The sequence below is a fragment of the Xyrauchen texanus genome, chromosome 9 (genome assembly GCF_025860055.1).
Source record: "Xyrauchen texanus isolate HMW12.3.18 chromosome 9, RBS_HiC_50CHRs, whole genome shotgun sequence".
In the NCBI taxonomy this organism is placed as follows: domain Eukaryota; kingdom Metazoa; phylum Chordata; class Actinopteri; order Cypriniformes; family Catostomidae; genus Xyrauchen; species Xyrauchen texanus.
The window spans coordinates 14,708,857-14,733,412 of NC_068284.1; the positions used below are offsets into that span (position 1 = coordinate 14,708,857).

Here is a 24,556-nt window from a genome sequence, read left to right on the forward strand (position 1 = left end):
CAACATAATGCATGATGCCCAAAGAAATAGGGTGTCTTATTCATCGAAGTGTTTTCTTAAAGGCATGAATCATACTGAAGGCCCAGACCTTTAATGCCCAGCCCGCCACTGGTATTGAGAAAGTGGATATTCAAGGTGGATATTAAAGTATCGCTGGACATACTGGATCAACAGAGGGCAGTAAAGAGAAGTAAAGGAACTGAAGTAGAATGTTTTTCATTATGTGATCATGGGTTGGAGGGAAGGAGAGGAGCTAATGGAGCAGGGTAAATGACTGCAGGGGTGGACAGTGTCTTGAGTATGTTAATGAGTGCAGGAGAGAGAGAGTGGCTGGAGGATCTAAGATGTTGATGTAAGCTTAGAGTTTCATTGTGAAGGGGCAGTTATCTATTTTGTATCTCATACTTTTCAAAAAAGTGTAGAATGGCGTTACACAGCATTTCCTGTTTAACGTAACAAACCTACTTGAACTGCTGAAATTACAGAGAGAGAGATGGAGATCAGAGAGACAAAACAGACTATGTTTGAGACAAAACAGTATGTTACACTCCATGTACCGTTTAATCTTTATGGGTGAAGAGTTTAATTTCTGTGCCACTAGTGTCACCAACAGAATTGCAAAAATAATCATTGTTTTCAAAAAGGTTTCCTGAAAAACTCCACCCTCTGCCATTTATCAGACAAACAAGTGGTCCCACCCCCAACTCATGCCATTGGATGAGCTAATGTTGCAGTGCTGGTCTGGATTCTTACACAATTTTTGGATATAGCCACAATTTACACTTTACAGGGTAATCATACAACATTACTTATAATTGTCTCAAGTTAAACACAAACAAGCACATAAAAATATATATTTGAAATCAATACAGTCTCACAAAAATGTCAAAATGCAGCCTTTTTATTGAACAAGCAAAGCAGCATATTTACACAAATGTATCTGCATTGTACAAACGTTCATCGGTTTTGGGCATCCAAGATACTCACTAAAAATCCTAAAGTGCATTTCTCAAGGCCAAATCCTCTTCACAATAATCTTTTCACATTCTAGACATTATTAATCTTACAATTAAGGTTAAATGCGCAAGTTTGCCATGACTGTCCTGAATGTACGTTCGATTCCTTCTGCCATGACTGGATAGCTCTGAACAGATTTTATTCTTTAACTGTTGTTCATAACTTAGTAGTGCATAGTGAACATAATACACTTTACACATACTTAATTTAAGTCAGGGGTCCTTCAGACCAAACACATTCTTGCATTAAAAAAATCTAGACGTAGCGCAATGAGTGGAACAGAAAGCAGATAGTCACGAAGCCGTTCCAGTGCAAGATGCTGAAAAAACAGCGAGATGTGGTTCAACTGTCAAAGAAGTCCATTTAGCACATGTTTACATAGAACAACCATTAAAAAAAGAGAGCAACCGGAAGCAAAAATATGTTCAGTGTGAATGGCCCCTTATGAATGCAGTAACACAGACAACAGTGCGCTGTGAGATAATATTCCACTTACACACAATTCTGTACCACCAATAGTGAAAGAAAAACAAATATTTTGTTCAGAACTGATTTAAAATGATCATCAAATCAAACAAATGTTTAAAAGTAGCGTTTACAAGTCAAAAGAAAGTTTGACGTAGTTCTTAACACTGCTATGGTGTTCATGCATTAGTCAACACCGTAGCATACGAGTCACGCAGATGGCCTTTCCCACCACTCTGCTGGCCCCATGTAGGCAAAATAGTAAGCAATGATTATCAGCGGTATGATCTGATGCCGCATCATACAGTGTAGCACTACAAATGTGCTCAAAATCCACTCTAACATAGAGCACGGACACAGTAACCATGAGTGCAGCGAGCCACACCACTACAGTGTCAAAATCGACAAACAAGGGTAGAAAAACCACAGGAGTACGTAAATGTACCCCTTAAGAACTGTATAAAATCCCACCAGAGATACTGCTGTTACCGTCTACAACATATGTTTGAGTGGGGTGGTTAAACTCCCTGCTGAAAAGACCAGCAAGACTTCCTTGGTCAACCAGCCTCACCAGAATGATCATACTGTTTAACCAGCATTTCATGCAGGAGAGAAGCATGATTTTCCTGATCCAATAGCTAGACCAGCACCAAACCAGCATGGAAATTCAGCAGGGCTAAAAGCAGGAATGCTGGATAAAATGAATTTAAATGAGGAAATGAGATGAAGAACCATCTACCATGTTGTTCTACAGAGGCTGTGCAGGTCTACCATACCAAAGACTCGAAATTTGCACTTGAAGTACATGAGGAGAAGATCAGCGGGGAACAGTCACATACTTCTAAGAGTTTAGAATCATCTGACTCCCCAATTTTAAGGCTTTCAACCAAGAAAGAGCAAGTGCAGAGAAACTAGGCAGATTTGGCAGAATGTCAAAATTTAGGAAAAAGGAAGATGCAACATGTTATGAAAGAGGAAATTAAGGAATACTGTCATCTGTGAAAAGAACACAAATCAAACAGCCCAAACTTGTTTAGAATAAAAATGTCCTCCTGAAACTTGGAAACTCACTTAAAGGTTTAATCATTCCTGAACACTTGAACCGTAACACTTACCATAAACCTGCAAGTAGGCAAAATTCAACTGAAAAAACAAACACTTAAAATGTACCCAAAGGTCAAAGGATCAATTCTAGGAAACAAGACACTCCCTTTAGAAAGAGTTCAGTATAGAGTTGTCACTTTGGCTGAGAAGTCTTTTTTTTATAACAGAGGAATAGTGTCTTCATTCCAACATCTGGAGATGATCGAGGACATCAGAGATGTATATAGGGGCTTTCTGGTCGAGAAGATCAAGGGAGAAGGAGGACTCTGTCTGAGCTGTCGCTAGGAGTTTTGCAGGAGGCGTCTATAATGGGGCATGACCTCGTGCTCTGGGAGGTGCAGATTGAACTCGAGGGCCACCAGAGCGGGGAACTCGAAGGCAATCAGCTCTCTCCGGTTCACCCTAAACCTCTCCTCTAGTTTCTAGATGGAAAGAGATCAGGGCCTTTGATTATACAACAGCCACAGAAGACATTACACAACATCCTAAAATACTCACAATAAAGAAATCTTGTTTTGAGTTACATTGTTCATTTTCAATCCCAAGGCACAACTGCTGTTTAATTAGTTATACGATAAAAGAAAAACTATCAAGTTAAAAAGGTGTTGGATAAACAGCATTTATCAAGCATTATTTACACAATGAACACACGAATGGCTAACATTAAGTTGTCTCTACACATTTAGCTGTGATAGGCAAAGTAATTAACATCTGAGAAATTTCACAAAGCATCTTTAAGTAATGAGTTAAAGACGACTGTGAACTCACATCAATCAGGTGCTTGACTTCATGCTTCTTAAGGTCTCCTCCAATCTTGGCTGCAAGGAGGACGCAGGCACCGGCGCAGAGTTTACGGTTCTGTTTATTGAGTTTACCCTGCAGCACCAGCTTCTCAAAGTAAACAAAAGCCATGGCCACTGTGGACTCTTCATAGCCACACTCCTCCTGAGCTAGCTTACGGATCTCTCTCTTCAGGCTAGAACACAGAAAACAAAATGTTTTCATCAGTATTTATCAGACCATGATGTGTTATGTAAAACTCTAAACACTTTTAAATGGCTAACTTGCGTCTTTAGTGTGCTTGTGCTAAGAAAAAACAAAAAAGGACAGTGTCGGGCCAGTAAACAATCTCCTAGCAACCACCCCAAAGATATGCCCTAGCAACCACCAGAACACCTTCGCATTGTGGTGGCAAGCACCACTGTCTTCCTCTGAAAATGTTAAAATATTGTTTTTAAATCAACCCCTTTGGAAACTGAGAACCGTTTTTTTTATCAGACAAACAAGCTGCTTTCTTAAAATTGTGCATGCCATTATAGTTTTTGCTACTGCATAATTAAGCCATTCATTTGGCTCACTTCCAACTTTCCCTGGTCAAAGAGAAAAGAATTAAGACCTGTGTTCTGGATTAAGTCAGGATTGAATTACTTAATTATACAAATATTATAAAAAAAAGATACCATCTCTGAAGATAAGGTCATTAGGTCAAAGTTGGAATATGCCCTGTTCCAAGTCTAAGGTTCAGTGTGTCGATCGATTTAGCAACATAATCATCAGACACGCAGAAGACAGACTTCTTTTGAGGATACAAACATCCTTACCTTCTTATCTTGCTCAGTGTTAGACGAATGTGAGGGAACTTCTCCTTAAAGGTCTCATTCATGTCCTTCTTGAGATCAGAGGGCTTGACATACTCAATGATTGTGGTCTATGAAGAAGCAGACAGTGGTGGATATTCATTGAGACTGGTCGTCAAGGTCATATACGATAATTCAGACATCGTAAGGATGAAATAGCCAGTGTTTTCCACTAGATCATTGAAATGCTTGCTCATTGTCGAAGCATGGGGTATTTGGGGTCTGGTTTCAACATGGGGAAAATGTTTGCAGTTTCAGGACTAATGCAACTGTCACAAGCATGAAGTAACCAAAGAAGGAAGATGGAAGATAGTCTCCTGCACTCTTTGTGTTGAGTTCAATTACTATACAATATGAAAACAAAAACAGAGCTGATTAGGAAATGGAAAGAATGTCTCCTGTAAAGCAAGAATGTTACAAATCACTTTCAGCTGCTTGCTGTTATTTGGAAAAGTGACAAGGAGGATACAGAAAATAATCAAATAATTTAACGAAGGAAACAAAGAGGTATGTGGCGTACGTGATGCAGTGTGGCTAGTACCTATAATCATATTTAGTGTTTGGAGGAGAGACAACAATTTATCAAGGTGACCCTGCTAGTATTTCTCCTGCTAATCTCCATTACTAATAAACTGATAACTAGAGATTCAAGTTCACACTGTCAAAGTGCATGTAACAGTAAACAGTAACAGTCAACAAAAGTCAACGAGTGAGCTGAAAGATGCATGTCCTGTCATTTTTATACTATGGGAAAGAAAAAACAAATATCATTTCTCCTTTACATCTCATATTTTTCTCCAAGACAGCAATGAGATTTAATGGAGAGTCTCCTGTTTCTCAGATGTTTCTCCTGAGATAAAGACAAACTCGCACGTGTCGCCTCTAGAGTTTCAGAAGAACAAACTGTGCTTGGATTTCTCATTAAATTCTGTCAGATTATCTGAGCTATAAACATTAGTTTTATAGCTTTATACTCTTGCTGTATGTCAACTAGGGCTGTGTATTGATACAGATTTCCCAATTCGATTCCGATACGATTTGGATCTCAACTTGATTCGACTCAGTGATTTGTTCTCGATTCGATATTGATTCATATGGATACAGTTAGGATACAATGTCCAGTTTTCTTGCATATAAAACTAATTCTCTCTCAGCTAATGCTCTTAATTATAAAGGAACCTTCTAGGCAAAATTAGAAAATATTATTTTTACTAAATGTATTTGATCACTAGTTTTTCATCACATTTGTCACATTTTGAATGTTAAAACTGAAAGTGAATCGCTTAGATTCACAATTCACAGGTTTTCTATTCGATTAAAAAATTATTTTTGCATCAAATGGTTTTCGATGCAATTCACAATTAAATTTGATTTGATTAACAATTCAATTCTGCATTTTATAATGCATTTATAGTATTTTTAAATACTTCCCCTAATGTGTCTTAAGCAAGAAAAAGAAAGGCAAACTACTTAAGACTACTAAAGTTTATTCCACCAAAAGTAACTTGACAGAAAACACATTAAATACATGTACTGTACATACAGGTGACTTGGAACGCAATAAGAGTACAATGTGGCAATAAAATATTTCATACCTGAACATAGCTAAAAACTATTCCATATTACACTATAAAAAGTCTTTGATTTTTTTATTTGGTTTTAATAATTTGCATGACTTTTCCAAGCTTTGAAATCACAATTGAAAAATTCCCAAATATTTCTGGGTTTTCCATGACCGTGTGGACCCTGAATCAGTAAACTAATCTAAATATTACAACAATAAAGTAACATCATCTGACTACATTCAGTTTCAAAGAAAAGAGAAAAGGAAACAAATGGATGCATTCAATTGGAATATTTTCTGCACAACAAACTTTAAGTCCCAAACTTAAACAATGATACCAGTAAAATAGCACTATTTTAAAACAGCTTAATAAGTTTCCTCACAATGAAATCACTTTATTTTAGTAGTGTCCCAGTGTCAGAAATTAACTTTTACATTTTTGCTCCATATATTTGATTTTCTCTTCTCTCGTATTGGCTGTCGCTCCCGAAAGTCGCTCTTCATTTGCATAAAGTTAAACGTTTCTCAACTTTGTTGCGTCACTGGACAGGCCCACATCCGGTCGCCGTCGCTCGTGTTGCCGGAAGTCGCCAGCTTGTTACTACGTGTCCCTGGCAGTGTGAACGCAGCTAGATGGAACAGAGAGCAGGCGCGATCACGTGAAGGGTGATGTAAGAAAGCAGCGCGAGCGCGCGTCTGTGAGGGGAGAGCTGTGTGGCTGCGTGCTCTGAGATGCGCAAAAGAATGAAGCCGCGCATGTCTTAGATCTTATTTAAATACACATGCAACCAATGTAATATTTACATACACTACCGGTCAAAACTTTTGAAACACTTGCCTGAAATGTTTCTCATGATCTTATATGCGTATGCTTAAATGTTTGAAATTAATTTTGTAGACAAAAATATAATTGTGTAAAACTAAAATTTTATAAAATAAAAGTTTTTGAAATTAATGACATGGACAAAATAATAAAGAAAAGAAGCCAATAAGTGTCCAATATAGATGGGAACTCCTTCAATACTGTTTAAAAAGCATCCCAGGGTGATAACTCAAGAAGTTGATTGAGAAAATGTCAAGAGTACAAATGTCTACAAATTCTAGACAAAGGGGGACTACTGAGAAGATGCTAAAATATAACACAGTTTTGATTTATTTTGGATTTAGTTTAGTCACAACATATTTCCCATAGTTCCATTTATGTTATTCCATAGTTTTGATGACTTTACTATTATTCTAAAATGTGAATTTATATATATATATATATATATATATATATATAAGAATGAGTGTTTCAAAACTTTTGACCAGTAGTGTATTCTAAAATATTGTATACTCATTTGATGAATCAACTTCATTCAATTTTAACCATTTATATCGATTACACTTACGATTCTTGATTGAAAAAAAAATCATCATTCAATATCGATGCATATGAATTGGCAGGATTAGTAATCGATGCATTGACAAAATGAGTGAATTGTTACACCTCTAATAATTTGTACTACTTACAAGTATTTATATTGAGCATGCGCTGTATCTGTATTTTTTATTAAAAAAAATGTATCCCTTTTTATCCCCAATTTGGAAGGTCCTATTCCCACTACTTTATTATAGTGATTTACTTTTATTTTTTTTATTTTACCTTTATTTAACCAGGTTAATCGGTTGAGAACAGGTTCACATTTGCAACCGCGACCTGGCCAAGATAAGGTGCAGGGTACAAGGCGACATAAAATTACACATGACATACCAACATACAATTACACAGTCATGAATATAGAAAACATTCAGATTCAGTTAAAAGGTACTGGACAATATATAAGAATAGAAATTAAAAGACTTGATAGTTTAAAAAATGTAAAATGGCAGTGCAAAAGAAATAGCAGTCAGATAATAGTACAGTCCAACATGGGTAAATTGATAATGTGCAAGTAAATGCAGTGACAGCCATTTAGTTGAATTTGTGCAAAAATACATAAGTCTTTGTTCGCAAAGAGCATCAACATCAACATGTGCAGTGGTCCGTCAATAAATTTGACAGTAAAACTTTAAAGGTAGCGATCGAAACAGTGGATTCTAATTTCAGAGACTTTTGTAAAGTGTTCCAATCATTTGCAGCAGAAAATTTAAAAGAAGAGCGGCCAAGAGAGGTGCGGGCTTTAGTAGAGTCTAAAGAGATATATTTACTCGAACGCAGGTTAAATACAGGCACTGATATGGTTATTAAAGTACTTAGGTAAGATGGTGTTTTGCCTAGTATGGACTTGTAAATTAATTGATACCAGTGATTTAGGTGCTGATTGTGTAACGAAGGCCATCCAACTAGTGAGTAAAGAGTGCAGTGGTGGGTATTATATGGGGCTTTAGTAATAAAGCGAATAGCACTGTGGTAAACAACGTCCAATTTCTTGAGTAAAGAATTAGAAGCAGTTCTGTAGACAACATCACTAAAGTCAAGCATTGGGATGATGGTCATTTTCACAAGGGCCTGTTTTGCAGGAAGAGTAAATGAAGCTTTATTTCGAAATAGAAACCCGATCCTGGACTTGATCTTTGACTGGAGATGGTTTATGTGGGTTTGAAAGGAAAGTGAGGGGTCTAGCCAGACCCCTAGGTATTTGTATTTCTCCACATATTCCAGCTTAGACCCATTCAGGGTGGTGATGTTTATTGGGCACGAAGATACAGAATGTGTACGATTACTTGCATTATAGGGTTGCCACACACAGTGAAAGATCGATCTTGGGATTTAAGAATTGATCTCAAGAACGTTCAAACGAAGATTGTGGTGCATCAGAAAATCTATATTTTACCCAGCCCAAATGTCAACATTTGTTCAATAAAATGTTCCTCTGGGTACAGAACTGGAACAAATTGCACACAAATTCTTCAGTCATGTCTTGTGCTATGTGATAACTCACCATATATGAGGGAAATATGAGCACTCTTTTGTGCTTTCCACATGGCCACTGCGGGTCATCCAGAAGATTTGGGTCGTACTCCCTGAAATCTCCCAGTTCATTCCCTAATAACCAAGAAAAAAATAAACAGACACTGTATTGTGCAATAGCCTAAACAAGTTTATTGATTAATACCATGAGTTAAGTATATTTGGAACAGCAATGTTAGAGATTTGTTTTCCTTGCCACAGTCGTCTTCGTCTTGCTCACTGGGATACTAAATACAATTATAATTTAACTATTTCATTATTTATTTTTATACGCAATTTACAGTTACACAATGATCACTCTAAGACTTAATAGATATTACAGTTCCATTGTCTGTTAAAGCAAGATTTTCAATTTAAGTGTGTTGTGAAAAGTGCTATACAAATAAAAAGGACTTGACAATGTTTTTGATAGATAATAACACAAAGATATACACAGAGGACATAAGACACTTGACAAAAGTGTGAGCATTTTGTATCATTCAAGAAGTTCATGACCTTGCTGAAGCAAGCAGATTTAATAAAACACAGAACTGTGGCCTTATTAAACTGAAGTCTTACCAAAATGCTCATTAAAAGCAAACAAGCGGAGCCTTGTCACGGCATATTAGGGAAAATGAGAGAAAATGAAAGGGCTCTGATAGATGTCGTTGGCATACGGACCTGTATCAAGGCTACTCTGGTTACTGTTGGCACGTGCCAGAATGAGGCTGCGGTGACTGGCGTTCCGAGACTGAGAGAAAGACGACGTGGAGTCGATGGTGTTACGACGACCCAGGACGTTGGTTGGATACAGGAACTGTGTGTATGAAACAGTCTGTGAAGAGATTCACAGAGACTACAGTCATATCTTCATCACCATAAATGATGTATCTTACATAACACTGAAGAACAAATGTAAGGCATTATTTCACCCCAAAATGAAGATTCTGTTATAATGTACTTAACCTCATGTCATTCCAAACCTGTAAGACATTATTCATTGGAACACAAAAGGAGATGTCCAGCTTCAGTCACCAATCTTTTCTCCATACAATGAAAGTGAATATTGAGTGTTCTGGTTTGGAACTACATGAAAGTGAGTAAATGATTACAGATTATCCAGACAGACTATCCAAAGTATCTATGTTCATTCATTCACCTTGCCATCTGCACCCAACTCAACACCCTCCAGGCCGATCACCATCTCCTTGGCACTCATGCCACCCGAGGGGTGTCGCTGGCGTCCGCTCTCTGCCTTCACATCCCTGCTAGGGCAAGAGAACAAAGTTACTTGACATAAAAAAAAAATGTTAAGTGCAATGTAAAGATTTCTGATGCCAAATATGGTATATTATCATTGTTATATAATATAAACATTTATATAATGCAATATTATATACATATAATGTGTTTAACCCTTATGTATAAAATATACAGGTCCTTCTCAAAAAATTAGCATATTGTGATAAAGTTCATTATTTTCCATAATGTAATGATAAAAATTAAACTTTCATATATTTTAGATTCATTGCACACCAACTGAAATATTTCAGGTCTTTTATTGTTTTAATACTGATGATTTTGGCATACAGCTCATGAAAACCCAAAATTCCTATCTCAAAAAATTAGCATATCATGAAAAGGGTCTCTAAGCGAGCTATTAACCTAATCATCTGAATCAACTAATTAACTCTAAACACCTGCAAAAGATTCCTGAGGCTTTTAAAAACTCCCAGCCTGTTTCATTACTCAAAACCGCAATCATGGGTAAGACTGCCGACCTGACTGCTGTCCAGAAGGTCATCATTGACACCCTCAAGCAAGAGGGTAAGACACAGAAAGAAATTTCTGAATAAATAGGCTGTTCCCAGAGTGCTGTATCAAGGCACCTCAGTGGGAAGTCTGTGGGAAGGAAAAAGTGTGGCAAAAAACGTTGCACAACGAGAAGAGGTGACCGGACCCTGAGGAAGATCGTGGAGAAGGACCGATTCCAGACCTTGGGGACCTGCGGAAGCAGTGGACTGAGTCTGGAGTAGAAACATCCAGAGCCACCGTGCACAGGCGTGTGCAGGAAATGGGCTACAGGTGCCGCATTCACCAGGTCAAGCCACTTTTGAACCAGTGGCTACAGAGAAGCAGCACTGGACTGTTGCTCAGTGGTCCAAAGTACTTTTTAGGATGAAAGCAAATTTTGCATGTCATTAGAAATCAAGGTGCCAGAGCCTGGAGGAAGACTGGGGAGAAGGAAATGCCAAAATGCCTGAAGTCCAGTGTCAAGTACCCACAGTCAGTGATGGTCTGGGGTGCCATGTCAGCTGCTGGTGTTGGTCCACTGTGTTTTATCAAGGGCAGGGTCAATGCAGTTAGCTATCAGGAGATTTTGGAGCACTTCATGCTTCCATCTGCTGAAAAGCTTTATGGAGATGAAGATTTCATTTTCAGCACGACCTGGCACCTGCTCACAGTGCCAAAACCACTGGTAAATGGTTTACTGACCATGGTATTACTGTGCTCAATTGGCCTGCCAACTCTCCTGACCTGAACCCCATAGAGAATCTGTGGGATATTGTGAAGAGAAAGTTGAGAGGCATAAGACCCAACACTCTGGATGAGCTTAAGGCCGCTATCGAAGCATCCTGGGCCTCCATAACACCTCAGCAGTGCCACAGGCTGATTGCCTCCATGTCACGCCGCATTGAAGCAGTCATTTCTGCAAAAGGATTCCCGACCAAGTATTGAGTGCATAACTGAACATAATTTGAAGGTTGATTTTTTTTTTTTTGTATTAAAAACACTTCTTTTATTGGTCGGATGAAATATGCTAATTTTTTGAGATAGGAATTTTGGGTTTTCATGAGCTGTATGCCAAAATCATCAGTATTAAAACAATAAAAGACCTGAAATATTTCAGTTGGTGTGCAATGAATCTAAAATATATGAAAATTTAATTTTTATCATTACATTATGGAAAATAATGACCTTTATCACAATATGCTAATTTTTTGAGAAGGACCTGTATATATCACAAAGCACATGAAGCACCTCAGTGAAGATGTAAATGCAGGTCATATTTTTCTATTTTCTTCTGCATTTAAGACAAATTACGTCACTTCCGTGTTACATTTCAAACCTTTGTGATAGGCCTATGTTTCATGTGTGCCTTGAATTTAGGAGTGCTACTTTAACATCTATGGTCTGTTAAAATGTAAGTACCATCCAGAAGCCATACTGTGACAAGTATGTTATTTGTTACTTTGAAGGTATCACTGTTTCATAAAATCGGATGCATTTTAGTTGCTCAAACTTTATCTAAATAAATACTACTAAGATTGTGACTTTGTTTGCAGGACACTAGAAGATTTGAAGATTATCTGGCATGGTTACGATAGGAAGCAGATGTACAAACAGCATTATCTGGACTAGAGCATCAGTAAATAATGTTGACATTTAGTCAATGCATAAAAGGATTATTAGAGAGGATATAGAAGAAAAAAAAACAGCTCATAAAAGACAGACAAGTTCCAACTAACCAGATGTTATGGACACTTAAATAGGCAGCTTCTATACCAGATACATTTAAAAATACTACAGTATAACAAACTAATGAATCAACTTATCTATAGACTTAGTTTAATAGAAGGACTTAAGAATCGTATTAGTAGCTGATGAAAAAGGATGCAGAAATCACCCTCAGCACCGTCACAGAGAATTTGATATGTTTAGTGATGCTTCACAAATCCTAGATCCCAAGAGTTTAGAGACATCAGTTATAAGTATTGTGCTTGTGAGCCCAAATGAAGTTCAGTGAATGGAAAAGTAATAAGGAAAAACTAAAAGCAACAGGTGCTCACAGGAGTTTTTAAATCAATATTTATAGACAAAACAAACTTTTCAGGAGGAGTCCATACAACTTCTCCATCCACGGTGTACTGGTACAAGATGCAGTCTTGGCAGTCCCACAGCTAATTATCAGTTCAGTTTGCTGACATAATCCCACGATGCGAATTAGGGGGGTCTCAAAGCCCCTGAATGCAAAATGAGACCACCTGAAAAGCTAATTAGCAACTTTTTTGAGGGATCTCATTTAAATCATGCCGTATTTTAAATACAACATTTAAATTAAATACTACATCATTTTTTTAAACACAGTAGTACTGCATGTATTCACTATGGCATCAAAATGTTTCATTCTTTTTGGTGTGATTTTCAAAAACCTGATTTGGATCGGATCAATCTCTCTCTTTCTCGCTCACTCACTCCCTCATGCACGGGACAGGACATTTAATATGTCATTAGCACTCTGTGTATGGTAGAATGTAATAATCATTAAAGCTTAACGAGAGAAGTATCACCCAAGAGTGCTACAAACGCGAACACCAGCGAAATAGTAGACCTACTGCAGTCAGCAGCATCTAAACAGTCTAGCCCTAAAGTTTTTAGAAACTTGTCAGTTAGAGACTTGTGGATGTGCAAGACAAACAGCGTGTCCCGAAAATGATAAAAATTCTGTTTTTATCAAAAGTTCTGCAACGTAAATGTGTATATTGTGCAAAGGTTCCCAGAAAGTATAGAGATGTAAGTGCAAAACAGTAGAAGAATGGGTAGTTTTAATGTTATAATAAAGCGAGAGATAAAGCGAGAGAACAAGATGACATGGGTCGTTTTTTCAATATTATTGTGTTGCTCCAAAATAGCATAAACTTGCATAAATTCCCCTGCATTGTTTTTCAAACGGGCAATACCGGAAAAAAAATCATTTTATCTTTTAATGTAGGCCTATGTTTTATAATTTATGATTATAATATACAGTATTTATCATAATATGCATTTATAAATATATTTGTTGCCTGCACTTCCAAAATCAGTTACTTTGTGTCCACCAGTCCACCAGTCCCCTGACAATGTTGGCACAACATCAAGGAAAATCACACTGAGACTGTTCAGTCAATACTGTGCATTTCACTGCCAATTGCCAGAGCCAAAATATCAATGGACTAAATTAAGCTAAATCCTGCCATGGGCCATACATCATTGACTGCATAACTTTGCACACAATTCAGTTATATAACCGTTTATATAGTCACTGGGGCCCAAACGTCTTTTTCAAAATACAGGATTTATAAAGTTAAATCAGATTTTTGGGTTCTTTTATCAAAACAAGTAAAATATAATAGTTAGTAATATTAAGAAGAAATACTTAAGATGCTACACTATTTCTAGGGCACTAATTAAATGTAGGTAAATATGTGACCATTGGAATGTTAATGACATGGTATTAAAGGTCAGATTTCCTTGCCTTATTAAAGCATCTATTAAAGCTGTTATTAAAGCAGAAATAGTACATACCAAATACTAAGAAATACTGAAATTCATGTAAATTTGAAAATCATATACAAAAATCTTAAACTGTTATACTGATAATATAATTTGTAATGAAAATGTTTGCTTACCTAACCCGGGTTAAGGATCCCACTGTATATTTCATAATACTATATAAACATGTTTGAAATTAAAATGTTTACACTAATTAATTACATGATATTAATTGTTATTTGAGGGCCTTTTTCAGCAAATATTTATATTTGCTGATTCATTTGAATAATTAATCGATTTATATACATTTTTGCTGAGAAAGGCCCTCAAATAAACATAATATATAATGATTAATTAATTAAATAAAAATTATAAAATTAGAATACAAATAATAAATAAATGATAATAGCTATATTTAAATATTATAAATATAATAATTCAGATAATTAAAATGCATTCCTTTATTGTGTCAGATGAGTATAGCATAGATTCTTCAGACGGATGCTTTTGGAGTGTCACACTTTGGTTTTGTTGCGTTTTTAAATGCAGTGTTTTTAGGTCGCTTGGTCAAGTTATATCTAGTTCCTTGAATTCAGAACTGCGCTTTGTCCAGCTGTGTTGTGCTGTCCTTAGTGTCAATCAAGCCGAGAATGGTATACAGCTGGAGTTTCACTTACTGCCCCCAGCTGAAAACAGGTGGTACTTCAGGCTTGAATTGCTCAGGTAGGAATATTCCTTATTACGGTCCTGGGACATGATTAATTGATTTTTTTTATTTTATTTTTTTTTACACAATTTTTTCCATAATTAATCAAACTGAAATAACGTGCTAAATCAACAGCCCATATAATATTATATTAATAATTGAAAACTTGTGGATGTTCTAAAGTACTTCAATAAAAATAAGTGAAGTCATTAAAAGGGACCTTTAAATGTATCGTACTATGCCCTTTTTCCAGATAATATATAGAGCCTTTAGAAAATATAGACACCCTTGCAATTTTTTTTCTTCACATTTTGCATGATTTATTTCTTAATGAATAGGTTCTTCTATTGGAATCAATAGCGCAATAGCTTTTTTTATCAGTAGTCATTCATTAATGAATATATATCAATAAAAGGCAGATACGGCAGGGCTCAAGGTCAAATCTGAACCATCCCCACAGAGCACGATCTGCATAGACTATAATAAATCCCAAAATTGAGATATCTTCCAGTTGCTTTTGTTTAAAACAAGCCAACAGGCTCCACTCGCATGTTCAAAGCAATTTAAATCTTTTGCTCAACTAATGAAGAGAAATGTCTAAAATATCAAATATTTTTTAGTACTAAACCTGAGTACACTTCACTCAAAAGAGCACAAACTGCATTAAAATTTGGGAAAGTAGGAAATTCAGAGCTATCAAGAGAAACATCCCATTAGAAGTGAGATATCAAGGCAGATGGCAAGATTTGTTCAATCTGAAAGAAATATTAAGATGAACAGCTGCAGTTCCAGGGCAAAAGCAGAATGCTTTTGAAGCAAGGTTGAGGAGCGTGCCCAAGCATGTTGGTAAATATTATTAGTTCATCAAAGAATTGAAAGAACACACCTACTCTACTTCCAACAATTGGACAGCTGTGAAATACTGAAACAAGCGATCTATGCATACAGTCTATAATCTGCTGAGAACACTGCTGTATATGGAAAATACATTATTATAAAGCAACCAGTGACACACCTTGTGTGTACATACAGTACCTTAACTGAAATATTCCAAATGATTATTTAAAAGAAGGCTATAATTAGTTACTATTATTAAGTGAACCAATTCTATCTGGCCAAGAAAAAAATGTGAGTCAAAATGGGGGGTTGGAAAAAAGAAGAAAGTAAAACAAAGAAACGGTGGACAAGAGAAGATTTGCATGCTGAAGAATACATACCCTGTTTGGCTACAATCTCGATAGGGCAGGACAGAAAATACACTATAGAAGGATCTTCTGCCACTCATAAGGACTATCCTATAAAGACAAAATGATACATAAACTAATTTAAGTGAGCTCTGTTAATATAGAGGTCGTCACAGGACCACAGGAAAGATGGAGAGATACACAGTAAATAACTGATATGGTACATCATACAATACTGTGGGAGTGTGTTTGAAAGAATATTCCACAAAGACAAGAAAAAGAAAACAAGAAAGAAAGATAAACCTCCTGTAAAAACACCAATTGAAGTAAATAAAAACCTCACTGAGGCCGCTGGGAAAACCGAACATGCTTGCAAATAAACAAAGAGTTTGTGAACGAAAGATTCTACCAAGCCTTTCAATGCCTATATTTCCTTCATATTTCTTCAAACAGTACCGTAATAATTGATCTAAGCATGAATGTAAATCAAAATGTCAGAAAACAGGCTGAGAAAATCTAGTCCTTTCTGCTCTACGACACTTCTGAACCAATGTAGATAGCTTACAAAGCAAGGCCAAAATGTATTCATCTCTGGAAGATTGCAAATTTGTTTATTTTAGCATTTGCCAGAAAATCCAAAGGAAACCCCATTCACAGTTCAGACATACAAGCGAGCACTATGTCGTGAACACTTCATTGACAAAGTATTTGTAAAATAATATAAAATCACCAATAAAACACAGCCAAAATCTTAAATCTTGTCCTACAATCAACCCAAAAAACTTTTCAGTAAAGTGGTCCCACTTTAACTACTATGTACTAATATTAAAATACTTACAGTACAATGTATTTATTGTCTAATACATATTGTTCTCCAAAATTCACATTTGCTGTTACTGAGTTTGAGGTACGGGTAGGTTTAGGAGTAGGGTTAGGGTTAGGTTTGGGGCTACGGTTAACAATGTAACTACAGATGTAATTAAATGCCGTTACACTAAATGGAAGTACAATGCAAGAACACTTATGCAATTAATAAGTACATTGTATCAAATGCTTAATACATAATAGTTAAAGACAACGTATGTGGGTCCAAAAAACAAAACAAAAAAAACACAATATATCTAAATAGCATGACTTTATCAAATCTGGGTTCAGGAAATATTTAGGTGTCCTCACTCTTCACATATTTTTCATTATCATGCTGTGAAAATGACACTAAAACAAGGGTTTTTATTTTTATTATTGTATTATACTTTTGAAAAATAACTCTATAAAAAAGGAAACCTTAGAACTAAGGAAAATCTATTAATAACGTTAGAGGAAGTCTTGCTGAAACGTGGATGTTAAATGCAGATGTTGTTCTGTGTGTGTGTGTTGTTGGGGAGATGCAAGCATACCTTCCATTGCGCATGTCATGCTGCCTCATATTTTTGATGAAGTGGACCTTCTTGAAACTCTTTGGCCGCGGTGAACCGGATAAAGTTCGGCATCTAGATGAAACACAGCAGCGTCAACACTGTTCTTTTTAGAAACAAATGCTGATATAAGACGACGGTACAAGAAATTCCTCATGAGATAATGAAAATGCTTTAGTACATGGCTCAATGGTAAGAATTTTTCTGCTAATCCGGATGGGCCATTGTTCAGATTTATACTTGCCCTGCTAACAGTTTCACTGGCCCCACCACAAAGAATTATACTTTTTATTTATTTTTGTATGCATATTTGCCAGGAATAATATTCAAATTTTTCATTAAATGTTAAGATTTCCTTATGAAATAAAACACTTTGCTGGAAAATGATGGCATATGAAGCAAAACATTACTGATTGGTTTGTAATGTTCAACCAATTCTTACTGATACGTTCAAAATTATGGTGCGTTCATGCCATGTTGGAATTACCAGTATTACGGCCAGCTATATAATGTTACCTTGATGATGAGTTTTAATCAGTAGAATTTGCAACAACAATGTTCAGTACATCACAGAAATCCAAATGTTTAAGTTTGCAAGGCATAAAACACATTGACAAAATTAACAAATGTAAAAATTTTGCAAATGCAGCACTGGCACAACAGGGCAAGAGGCAGTTCTGTCCACTGGCCCAAAACTCTTTTGCACCGGCCCCAGGCCAGCGGGCCATCCTTATTATTGAGCCCTGTAGTAGTACGACACCAAAAGCACATTAAAAATCGGAGACCAGAGAGTTATTCAATGTTAATGCTAACTAAAGTAATACAATCACAATATGACAGAAACACACTCACAGTATGTACACTATTGGTTAAAGGTTATACACATGTACCATATTCCAATAAATCATTGCTATATTCAGCAAGAACGGACTGATCCAGAACCATAAAACCATCCTTACCTGCGTAGAGGGGCGTTTTCCTCAATATCCTCAAGAGTCTCCAGTGAAGACCGCTGGGATATCAGCCTCCGTCTGCACATTGACAACAACAGGGTGAGACAAACACTGTCATATTAAGCTTGTGTTTTCATTTTACAATATTATAATCTTTTAGTAATGAATTAAAGTGATGTGTGTAATTTCTGCACCACTAGCAACACCATAATGGAACTGCAACCTGATTGCTAAAGCAGCCGGACATAACAACTTTGGCTCAACCAATGGCTTGAGTTTGGTGTGGGACTATCGGAGTTTGACGTTTTTTTTGCCGTTCTGTTTAGTGCTGCTAGTGGTGCAGAAATGACACATTTCACCTTATGTGAAAACCATTCTGAGTAAACTCTAATGACTGTTCTGCATGAAAATACCAGAAGATCAGCAGTTACAGAAATACTCAAACCAGCCCGTCTGGCACCAACAATCATGTCATGGTCAAAATCCACTGAGCTCACATTTTTTCCCCATTCTGATGGTTGATGTGAACATTAAGTGAAGCTCTGCATGATTCCCCTTGATTCTGCCACGTGTCTGCATGATTTTATGCATTGCACTGCTGCCACATGATTGGCTGATTAGATAAATCGCATGAATATGTAGGTGTACAGATGCACCTAATAAAATGGTTGGTGAGTGTAGTTACTGACGGTCTTCATGGTGCTTGGCCAAGTATCGTGGACTGAATGTGAATTTTAAGTTCACGTCAATCTGGGGCTACACACAAACTACATTCAATTAAATTCTACCAGACACATACCCACCGAAAAAGTGACTTAAATTGGCTGTTTGTGAGTATTTGAATGACCGAGGGTTACTGAAGATAACAGATGTAAAACATGCAGACAGAAGTCATATAAAGGAATACATCCTAAAAATGGGACAGGATGTTCCACTATTCATCCAACAACAAACTAGTGTGTTAAATATTTGTTAAATATAAATATGATATAACTGTGGTGATTAAAGGGATGAATTGAGAAATGTAACTTTTTGGAATGCTTCAAGTGTTTTGGAGAGATTACAGGAGTCTGTTGCTGATTCTTTATAGCGGGGTGTCTGACAGACAATGGATTGCTTTAATAATCTGTTGCAGAAGAAAAAAAACTGTTAGATGCTGCGAAATACATGCTGCACATCCACATTAATCTTACAGTTATGCACTTTTGAAGCCAATTCTACATATGTGGAGTGGTGCCCTATTTTTCAGTTTATCAATCAAGTTTATTTTTATAGCATATTTAAAACAACACATGTTGAACTAAGCGCTTTACACAAGAATGACAAAAATAGAGCCACATGAAAACACATGCACAATAAAAACATATAAAATATGATTACAGTACATCTAGGTATGCTCATAGGCAACAGAGAAAATATGGGTTTTCAAAAGAGATTTAAAACTCCCAATTGTAGCACAGGATCTAATGTGGAGAGGCAGACTATTCTAAAGGCAAGGGGCAGTAAAAAAGAAGGCACGATACCCTTGAGATTTAAAACGGGACTTAATGACACTCAATAGTAGGCTCTGTTATGACCTTAGAGGCCTAAAAGTCTGATATTGACGAAGAAGATCAGAAATATAGTAAGTTGCCAGCCCATGCAGATCCTGCGAATAAAACAATGAAAAGAACCTTAAATCAAACTTTATGTTTAACTGGAAGCCAGTGAAGAGAAGCCACACTCCAGAAATGTCCAGTCAGGAGCCTAGCCGCAGTATTTTGTACTAACTGTAGACATGACAAAGAAGCGTTTGAAAGCCCCAAATACAATGAATTACAATAATCCAGTCTGGATGAAATGAAAGTATGAATAACAGTCTCCAGATCCTTAAAAGACAGGAAGGGTTTCCGTTTGGCAATGGACCAGAGTTGGAAAAATGCACCATTAACCACAGAATTTATTTGCTAAGCAAATTTTATATCAGAATAGAAGATAACATGCAGATTCCTCGCTTGAGTATGTAAATTAATGATGAGGGGGCAAGATCTTTGGGGCCAAACACTACAACTTCAGATTTAGTTTCATTAAGCTGGACAAAGTTGACAGCCATCCATCCATCCATCTTTTGATTTCAATTAGACAGTCAAGGAGGTATTTTAGAGCCAAATTATTACATGACTGCAGTGAGAGATAAAGATGGGTGTCATTATTAGTTGTGAATAAGAGGGTCTTGATCAAGGTCAAAGGGGGGATACTAGATCTAATAGCATCAACCTTATCCACGAAGAACTGTAAAATGTAAATAAATTCACACGCTGTCAAGGGTAACATCAGGGAATGTGGTAACAGCATGATTGAGTGCTGTGTTTATTGTGTTAAATACAAATTTAGAACAATGGGAATTCCTTGAGATTAAGCCAGAAAAGTATTGTGCCTAAGCTGCATTAACAGAGTGCAGGGTGGAGTGTTTGAGTGTCTCTTATTATATACCTCCTATTTATTTGTTTTGAATTTGTCCATGTTCCTATTGTAGGGCTGCGTTTAGCGTCCATATATTCTTAACAAGCATGTCCACTAACACTTCAATTGTGATATGATATTACTTTTTGCCTCAGTACTGTTGCAATAATTAGAAAATTTGCAAATAATCGTCAAAACGGTTAACAGGAAAACTCCATAATCGAAACACGTCGGAATGTTTTACTTTTACTACTCCTATTGTATTCTTGTTGTTTACGTTGTTGTACAATAATTTTCTTAACTAAAATCAGCAAAGATGAAAGGAAGTACCAAGGAAAGCTACAATGATGTAAAAATACTTACACTACAATTTAAATAATACATAATTCCACGCTGCGGTAATGAGAATATTATAATTAACATCGTGGTAATGAGAAATGGGGGCTGCTGTAAATATAATTTTTTTAGACCTTTACATAGCCTACTTTACAAACCATTGATTTAAAATATTTATTGCCAGTGCCACAGATTTAGAATCCCCAAACATAACCTCTGGAGTACATTTAACCATAGACGATTGCCTCAGGTAAATAATTTTCAGCACAGAATTCCCAACATCACCTTTTGAGTCAAATATACAACCAATGTGTCAACTTGTCATTACGAACTAGAAGTTGCCAAACAAGGCTTGGTTGAGTACAACACATCGAAGATTAGAATATTATTTCAAAACTAAGTTTTCCAACCATACCAAACCTGTTGCAGCTTTGCTATTTTCCTGATGTAACATGAGCTCACACACAGAATGTTCCAGAATCAAGTCCCTGTAAGAGGATAATTCACGGCTCCGGCACAGATTTCAGTTACAATTTCACATAACACATTCCTTTCTTGCAGGTAATGAGCAACATCCATTAGCTTGCTGATAAAGTAGAATACACTAGAGAGTTTGAGAAAAAGCCACATGGTGGTTTGGTGCTGTGAGACCTGTGTAACAGTTTCATTTCTCTGTGTGAGAACATGGTAAAATGACAAAACGTTGACTTTGAATAGCATATGAACACTACTCTTACTATTTCTGCAGTTTATATTTTGTATACTGGGCACAGAACACATTTTGTGTAGTGTAAGTAGCATGCATCAGCATGGAATATTAATACCCAGATACACTTTTGCAAAAATGTGCAGTATACAATAGCGCACATTGCGTAGAATACTTCTTTCAATGCAAAACGCTCGATTTGACCTTCCATTTCCAGTGTAATAAATGATCAAGAAGTAATATCAGCTTAGATTTTAACATCTCTTTCTTGACTCATTATTTGAGCAGACTGTCAAAGCTTATGAGGTTTTTATTCAAAATTGGAAGAAAACTGCCGCAAAAACTCCTGAAAGTGACAACAATGTAGCATGCTACTTTTTGAAATGTTTATCTTTGTATAATGCATTCTGTTTCACATGCTATTTAAACATAGATATCACACATAAGAGTCAAATAAGAAAACACTAAGGTTGTAAGAGCTTGAACAATTGTGGAGATATTTCTAAAACATCAAGAGTTCCTGACCCCTTAATTATTATAAGAACATCTCAATGTCAAAAGCTGTCTGAGACTTTGACCTCACAGGAGTAAAGGAAAAACATAGCTATGTATTCTATGTGATTATGCATATACTACTGGCATGCTAAGAAAACAATAGTCATGAGCAGAACAAACTAATACCTCAGTCAAAACATCAATACTAATGTTTATGAACTCAATCTACAAGGCTACTAGCAAAGACTTTTTTCTAACAGTTAGTTATGCCAGGAATTGCACGAGTCACTTTCTGAGAGTCAAAGCACAAATGTTATTTGTTATTTGCAAGATTGCTGTTGTACTGAATATCAATGATATTCATGATATAGTAAGATAGCGAGCAACAGTTCTAAAACAAGTAGCTAATATTAAGTAACTTACATTTTAGAAACAATTGGCAAGTAATTTTGTCTATTTTTGCCCCACTAATAAAAATATTTCCAACCGAAGCTCAACCCTTATGGGTCACTGAGCAAAACTGAGTCTGCCTGGAACACTGCAAACACAGACAAGTAAACTGATACAAGCAGTGAAGCGTAGCCTTTTTAAAGTATAGGCCTACACGTTAGGCTGTGATCCATAAATGCATGTGCACTATGACTGTTTTGTGATATTCTTTAGAACAATCAATGCCAGGATGCATACACAGACAACACACACAGTCGCAGTCACTTTGGTTTTCCGTGAACACATTCAGCATAAGCACAGTGTGCAAGGATTTTATGCATAGATCCAGTTTTCTAGACACATCGGTGTGCTTCATCTGCACATGTGTCTGCCAATGACAGTACTAAAGAGTATCACAAAGCAGTTGTAGTGTGCATTTACATTCATTCAATTAGCAAATACATTTATCCAAAGTGACTTTTAGGAAGGATACAAGTGACTCATCTTAAGTAGACAATAACATGAAAAGTGCTGCATTACAAAGTTTCAATTGCATTGAAAAAGTACTAGCCAAGACAGAGATTAGAGTGCAACATGAAATGTTTATTTATTTGTTATAATATTTGAGTGAATGCATGTCTTTTGCAAGACATGGTGTTTCAAGAGAGGGAATCTGCTTCACGGATGGAGTTGGGAAGGATTAGGTTGCAATGATCAGTTTTAGTTGCTGAAAAACTGATCAATACTTTAGTATTTTCTCGTATTGATTATTGCAATGCTTTACTTGTTGGGGTCTCTAAATCTACCTTAAATAAGTTGCAGAATGTGCAAAACTCTTCCGCTCGAATCTCGACTAGGTCCAGGACAAGTGATCACATCACTCCTATCTTGGAGTCATTGCACTGGCTCCCTGTCAAGTTTCGAGTAGACTTTAAAATGATCATGTTTACCTACAAGGCTTTGCATGGTTTGGCTCCTCAATACTTGTCTGAACTTTTAACCACCTACACTCCAATGCGTGATCTCCGCTCCTCCGAATCTGTTTTTTCAACTGTTCCTCCTACTCATTCTATGGGTGACAGGGCCTTCTCTTCTTTTGCTCCAAAACTGTGGAATTGTCTTCCCTCTGAGGTTAGACATGCTGAATCTTTTAGTATTATAAAATTTTCCCTTAATTTTTTTTTTATGGTTGCTTTTCTGTGATTATTATGTGATTATTATTGTATTCTTTTCAAACTGTTCTGATTGCATGTTTTCTTTTTTGTATTTCAATATATTATTATTATTTTTCTCTTGTAAAGCGCTTTGAGATGCAACTTTTAAAGGCACTATAGAAAATACATTTTTAATATTATTATTATTATTATTATTAAGCATGTTCCACCAGAGGTACAGTAAAGCCGAAAGCCCAGGAAAGAAATTGGTGCCTCTTTGTGTTTGTACCAAAAGGCACTGCTCCTTTGCAGACCGCAGCCTTCTGGTGTGTGTAGCTCTCAAGGATTGATTTTAGGTCTGCTGGAGCAGAACCAGTTACTGTTCTGTAAGCCAGCATTAGAGCCTTTATCTTGAAATGTGCAGCAACCTGTAGCCAGTGTAGAGAGACAAGAAGAGCTGTAACACACTCTCTTGGGTTCATGGAAGACCAGACATGCTGCTGCATTCTGGATCATTTGCAGAGGACTAACTGCACATGCAGGAAGGCTGGCTAAAAGAGTATTACAGTAAAGCGACTAACATGGAGTTGTGTGGCATGATCAGAGAGGGAAGGGTCTTACCTTCCAAATGTTGTAGAGAATAAATCTACATGATCGGGCTGTTTTTGAGATGTTGTCGGTGAAATTGAGTTGGTTGTCAAGCG

The 24,556-nt window shown here is 36.5% G+C and overlaps 1 protein-coding gene across 1 annotated transcript in view; it reads right to left on the bottom strand.

Moving 5' to 3' along the window:
- Positions 1 to 897: 897 nt before the first annotated feature.
- The window catches only part of cables1 (Cdk5 and Abl enzyme substrate 1), a 32,193-nt gene continuing 8,534 nt past the window's right edge, over positions 898 to 24,556 (bottom strand). Inside the window, exons 2-10 of the mRNA XM_052134664.1 lie at positions 18,297 to 18,368; positions 17,320 to 17,412; positions 15,956 to 16,033; positions 9,879 to 9,984; positions 9,401 to 9,554; positions 8,712 to 8,815; positions 4,188 to 4,294; positions 3,355 to 3,562; positions 898 to 3,008 (exon numbers count right to left, since the gene is read on the bottom strand). Of these exons, the coding sequence (XP_051990624.1) occupies positions 2,868 to 3,008; positions 3,355 to 3,562; positions 4,188 to 4,294; positions 8,712 to 8,815; positions 9,401 to 9,554; positions 9,879 to 9,984; positions 15,956 to 16,033; positions 17,320 to 17,412; positions 18,297 to 18,368 (1,063 nt within the window). The 3' untranslated portion in view covers positions 898 to 2,867. The remainder of the gene's footprint in view (positions 3,009 to 3,354; positions 3,563 to 4,187; positions 4,295 to 8,711; positions 8,816 to 9,400; positions 9,555 to 9,878; positions 9,985 to 15,955; positions 16,034 to 17,319; positions 17,413 to 18,296; positions 18,369 to 24,556) is intronic.